Consider the following 6,000-nt stretch of genomic DNA (forward strand, 5'->3'; position numbering starts at 1 on the left):
TTTTAAAATGCAAAGATTTATTTTATTTTTAATTAGTGTATGCGTGTTTGTCTGTCTGTGGGTCTGTACTTGTGTGGGTAGAAGCCCAAGAGGCCAGAAGAGGGCTTTGGGTCTCTTGGAGCTGGAGTTACAGGTGGCTTTGTCCACTGAGTGTTGGGAATCAAACTCGAATCTTCTAGAAGAGCCACAAGTGCTCTTAACAGTCGGGTCATCTCTGCCGCCCCTTAATTTTTTATTTTATGTTTTCAAAGCATTGAGCTGCAACAGACTGGGGAACAGCCGGGGCCTTCCTTAATTATTAGTTTCAAAAGCACCGACTTTGGAACCAGAGGTATCTTGAAATCAGCTAAGAGGCAAGTGAGAGAGAAGAGGACCTGTCCCATCTGCACTGCTCCCAGATGTCAGAGCAGAGCAGAGGAATTGCACGCGGTGAGACAGCAGCATTGCTTTATTGCCACAGTCCAGAAGTACCTTGCCCCAGCCCTGCATGCTGGCGGGCTAGGGCTGCAATCCACCCGCCTCCCTGTGCTCAGCCCCGCGCTGCTCGTGTTGCCCGCGCTGCCCGCGCCGCCTGCCTCCTGCCATAGCGCAGGCCGAAGGAGTTCCAGTTGTAGGCTGACAGGTCCTTCTCGCGCTGCACCAGCACCGCTCCGCGCGGTGCCGGGATCAGGCGACTGCGAGCAGCGCACACGGGCCGCGGGCGCCCCGCGGAGCTCTCGACAGGTGGGCACGGCGAGGTCCGACGGGCTCTCAGCCCTGCAACCCCAGGTTTCCTCTCTGCGCACCGCGGGCCTTTTTCCCAGGCATTGATGAGTTCCTGGGGTCCGGGCCGCTGACCTAGGACAGAGAACACAGGCAAGTGAGACTGGGGAGACAAGGCTTGCTTTGGACACCAGCTCCGACCTCCCAATGCTGGCCCTGGGTCCTCAACCTCAGAAGCTGGGCTCTGACTTAAGTGTGGAGCCAAAGTGCTGTTTGGTTAGGGTGGTTGGGCTGTTTGCTCCTCCCTCCTTCAGTAGCTTTGCTTTCAAGTTCTTGCCAAAATTCTTCTAAAAACAAAAAACTTTATTAAACTCTCTTTGAAGAAGCAAACAGTTTGAAAATCAAGAAAACCAAAGTATGCAGGGAGATACTCTGCTCTGGTCCTCTTTTTTGGGCTTTGGGCCTGGTCCCTCAGTTGAGTGTCTGTATCTGGAGTTTGGATGGCCCAGGAGCACCTGGGGTGCGGGGGGGGGGGGGGGGCGGGAGTCATTTATCTCTCAGAATGCTTGAAACAGTACCTTGCACATAGTAGGGCCTCAATAAGTGCTCATTAAACGCTAACAAAAAACTTGGAATAACAGAAATCAAAAAAGTGGAGCCAAGGTCATTGTGCCCCCTCACCCCCACCCCCCCACCCCGCACCTGTGATCTGACCCTGGTCACTGAGGATTGTAAACTTTCATATACAGTATCAAGACTTAGTGACCACCACACATTATCTATGTTGCTCTAGCAGGGGCAGCTCCCCCAGGTAGGTGCAATGCCTCCCCTTCCTGCTGGAAGCTAACAAGGTTACCTCTGAAAACACTTCACAGGCAAGGCTCATTAGATTCTCTCTCTCTCTCTCTCTCTCTCTCTCTCTCTCTCTCTCTCTCTCTTTCTCTGGCAGGAAAACAGGGCAAGTAGCTCAGCGTACACAATAAGGCAAGTCAATTATAGCTTGTTAGTAGTAAAGAGTCCTGATGTAAGTGGGTGTTGGGTGGAGGATGGCATTGAGCCTTGCTCCTCGATACCCTGGCACACTTTGGAGATGAGTGTGGCTATGGTCCAAGATTAATAATAACCATCTGGGAGACCTCTCCTACCTTCACTGTGTGGGAGAGAAGATCTCAGTTCCACACACAGGATTACTGTGTGGGCAGACAGAGCCAACAGCCAGAGTCCCTGGACAGTGGTGGGGTTATTCTTTGCCCTGGAATGATGACACCATTGGTGAAATGTCTGGGGTCCTGTTCTCTTTTGCTTTAAGGGTTATGTACAATGATGTCAGATTCGAAGGGGAGGGGGGTCCTGTATTCCTTGTCTAAGATCTGAGGTCCATACTAGAGCAAGCTCTAGTATGTACAGAAAGCAGACGACCATGGAGAATTCAAACTTGTGCCCTGACTCAGCAGCCATGCTCTTGGTGTACCCTGGCACCTGCTGGGATTCGTCAGTATTTGGCTGAGTTACTTTGGGGAACACTTTGCCTCTCTGGGCTTTAGTTTCCCCAGCTCATCAGTTCCCCCGGTGAACTCGGTGAACTCGAGAGGTTGACAGACATTAAGGTCTGCCTATATGTTGAGGTTTTTGTTTTTTCATTTGCTTGTTTGTTTTTCAATCCCCCTTAAGGGATCTGAGGTCACTGATAAAAGTAATTCACACATTTGGCTCCTTCTCCAGCATGCACGCAGAGAAGTGCTTGGTGTAAAGCAGAGAGCACAGCAGGAGTCAATCACAAAGGAGCTAGGGTGACTAGGCCCCTGGACCTAGAGGAGCCTCCTGTGCTCACAGCAGATGGGACCTGGGCCGGCCCCAGCTATCCATCAAGTACAGTAATTAAACTCATGTCAGGAGCCTGGCTAAGTCTGGAAAACATGGTAACTCCCATGCCCAATGACTCTCGTGGCCCCTTTTCCTGGACCATGCGTACCTGTGGGTCCAGGGTTCGCCACAGGTGCCACCTTTGCCAGTGGCTCCCCAAAGATGGTGACACAGAGGAGAAGAAGCAGCTGCCAAGAAGCCAACGCGGTCATTCTGGCAGCAAGAGGCACGTCCACGATGTGTCCAGAGGCTGAGGGAGACAGAGGCCACTAAGACTAGGTCAGAGTGAGCACTGCACCGGAGCCCGGGCCAAAGAGAGCCTGGGGGAGAGGAGAAAGCCCTGGGACCAGTGTTGGCCTGGTCAGGGATAAGCCTGAAACAAGACCATGGGGAACAGGACTGAAGGGGCAGGAGGGAAGGACAAAGAGGAAGGGTCAGATTTGGTGGAAGGCTTGAGCTGCTTTCGCTGGACAATGGTGGGTTTGTGGGTTGTGGGTTTGCAGGAGAGGAATGCAGAAGAGTAAGGTGCAGTACATGGGGGTGATCAGGGAAGGGGAGGTAGATGGGGTCACGCAGGAGTGTGCTCTGAGGTTCAGCTCTTCTCCTGGGAGCCTGGGGCCAAGCCCTTCTCCCCTTTGTGCTGGGTTCTGTGCAGACAAACAGCACAGCGTTCTTTGCACTGCTCTCCTGGGTGGTACACACCTTCCTCAATCTGGCTCTGTCCCTCCTGCTATAATAGAAACCCAATTCCTTATCTTTTCCAGGAAAAAAAGGAAGAAAGAGGCAATCATCTTGCACATTCTCAAAGCTCTCCGCAGCCTTGGAGACCATCATCAAATTGTTTTATTGCCTATAATTCAGGGCAGGAAAAGCCTTTTTCTCATCTAGCCCATCAGTTGCTTCTATTCTCATGGGCTCTGGGAGGCTGTCAACTAAATTGGCCTCATCAGCTTGACTGCTGAGATAGGAGCTCTGTAGCCTGACCCTCATCAAGCCACTCTGCCTTTCTCCTCTCCTGCTCCCCACTCCCCCCACCTCTCCAGCTCCCAAGGCCAATTTCCCTTTGAAAAAGTCACCAAGAACTTTGACACTGTCCAACTAATGGGATTAAGGACAAAGTGCCCAGGAGGCTGGTGGCACAACAGGTTGAACCTACGCTTCTCTCGGAGGCCAGGGGTGGAGAGTGTCATTGTGACCAACTGTTAGGAGTGGCTTCTCAGCACCACACATCCTGCCACTATGTCCCCTCCCAATCCAACTGCAGACTGGCACATGTGGAGGAGAAATCCTGACTTGAGGCCTTGAGAGATGGCGCAGCTGTTAAGAGCACTGATTGCTCTTCCAGAGGACCCTGGTTCAATTCCCAGCACCCCCATGGCAGCTCACAACTGTCTACAACTCCAAGAACTGACACCTTCACACAGACACACACGCAGGCAAAACACCAATGCACATAAAATAAAAATAAATTACTTTAAAAAAAGAATCCAGCTTTTCCCTCATCCTATCAGTAATGAGTATAGGCCACGCCCATCTCCAGGCACCATTGATTAGCCTGGCCACAAGGTGCCTGCTCAGATGGCTACTAAGACGAGCAGACTGAAAGCCAGATATGTTTTGCAGCTACCTTAAGTCCTGAATAGAATATAGAGTAGAGATCAAATCCACTAGGCAGAGCCTCAGTTATCAGGGCCAATGTAAGGCACTGCTGGAAACTGTCTACAGACTAGGACTGTGCTACGTGCTGGGATGCTGAGGATGCTGACACAGGGTACCCCTGATCCCAAGTCTAGTGTAACAAGTTGACTCATAGGCAGCTTAGACTAGTAACACAAAATCACACCAGACACATGTTAAAGTGTAGGTGATGGCAGCTGGGAAGCCCAACCTGGAGGGTCCAGGCTGGTGGTGGTACCTGGACAAGCGTGTGCCAGACGAAGAGGGCTCGCAGAAGCCGCTCACCTCAGCGGATCTGCCTGGACTAGTGGTGCTGGAATGGCAGGCAGGTCTGGGTATGGGGGCTGCTGGATACAAAGCTAGAGCTTCATATGGAGAGAAAGCCACCCCAGGTTCTATCCCAAAGGGGTGGGAGGAAGGCAGGAATATATCAGCACGCTCTGAAGATGGTATCTACTGGCTTCTCTGGGCAGAGCAGGGTGGTAAGTGAGGGAGGGAGGGGGGGTTATCTGGTGGGTGGTCCTGATGTTTGCCTCCCTGTCCTTGTAGTACTCCACTCGATCATGGACAGCACTTCTCACGTGTAGCATGTGAGGACTCTGCCTGCCCCTAACACACCCTCACCCCATATGTCAAGGACGCCAATGCTTCAGACCCATGGGAGTGGTAGAACCTTCCCCGGTGAGCCTCAGGGGGATGGCAAACCTTCTGGTCCAAGTTCACAGGTTGACAGTGTATGAAGAAAATGCCCATTATAGAAGACTGTCCCTATAGAGACTGCTCCTACAAAAATTATCCCTGCCTCCCTGTTCGACTCTATATAAAACCCTGCCTCTTTGTTTATCTATATGCAATAACCCTGCCTCCCTGTTCAACTCTATATAATAAATACGCTGAACTTAAAAAAAAAAAAGAGCTGGTGAGATGGCTCAGCAGATAAATGTGCTTGTTATCAAATTTGATGATCCGAGTTTGATTCCTTGGGCCCACATGATGAAAGGAGAAAACCAACTCCCACAAGGTGTCCTCTTGACGTCCATATGTGTGCCATGCTCATACACTTACACAGCAAAATAATAAATAAATAAATAATGTACAATGCACATACCCCAAATACATACCACATGCGTTCCACATTCAACATACATATGTCACACACATGCCACACATACAGACACCCCAGACCCTGATAACTCTTAATTAACTGCTCAGTCTACAAGGCATGCCATGCATACAGGAGAATTGAACTATTTGAAAATCCAAAAGAACACACATGCATACACATGCAGACACACACCACACACAACTCACACACCACACATAACTCAGGCCAATGTACTCAGTCAGGCATCCCAGGATAATTTGGCCAGCCTGGCAATCAGGAGCAATCGGTGCTCCTTGCTTTCAGCTTACTTGATGCTTCAGTTGGCCTTGGGTTGAAGGCCTGCTTCCCCAAATCCTCCCCGGGTCAGGGCAGTCCCAGGTCCTGTCAGCAGTGTACCTACCTTGGCTGGGTTCTGGCTTGAGGGCTGGAGGGTGAAGGACCACTTGGATAGTTGGAACAAACCGAGAGAAACCACTGGCTCCCGGGTTTACTCCCTCTGGCTCCCTGATCACAGCGCCTTTTATGAAGTCTAGGTGGGTGACGTCTCCAGGCACAATCCCACCTCTGCCCTCCCAGACCCTCTTCAGGACTCCACATCCTGCCACTGGCTTCCGCCTCCTGGCTGTCATGTCTGGAGCCATCGACTTCATCGC

At 51.2% G+C, this 6,000-nt stretch overlaps 1 protein-coding gene across 1 annotated transcript; it reads right to left on the reverse strand.

Moving 5' to 3' along the window:
• Positions 1-529: 529 nt before the first annotated feature.
• Kiss1 (KiSS-1 metastasis suppressor) lies at positions 530-2,777 on the reverse strand. Its single transcript, XM_027418114.2, has 2 exons — positions 2,675-2,777; positions 530-837 (listed from the first exon to the last, which is right to left on the reverse strand). The coding sequence occupies exons 1-2, from the start codon at positions 2,775-2,777 to the stop codon at positions 530-532; spliced, it is 411 nt and encodes a 136-aa protein (XP_027273915.1).
• Between the last annotated feature and the right edge of the window lie 3,223 nt (positions 2,778-6,000).

The sequence above is a fragment of the Cricetulus griseus genome, chromosome 5 (genome assembly GCF_003668045.3).
Source record: "Cricetulus griseus strain 17A/GY chromosome 5, alternate assembly CriGri-PICRH-1.0, whole genome shotgun sequence".
Taxonomy (NCBI): domain Eukaryota; kingdom Metazoa; phylum Chordata; class Mammalia; order Rodentia; family Cricetidae; genus Cricetulus; species Cricetulus griseus.

Bases quoted from the DNA above. Each gene is read 5' to 3' on its own strand.
- Kiss1 (XM_027418114.2), bottom strand. From the start codon at position 2,777: ATGACCGCGTTGGCTTCTTGGCAGCTGCTTCTTCTCCTCTGTGTCACC. The intron at 838-2,674 runs GTACGCATGGTC...TCTCTGTCCTAG, and splicing joins GGCGAACCCTGGACCCACAG to GTCAGCGGCCCGGACCCCAG.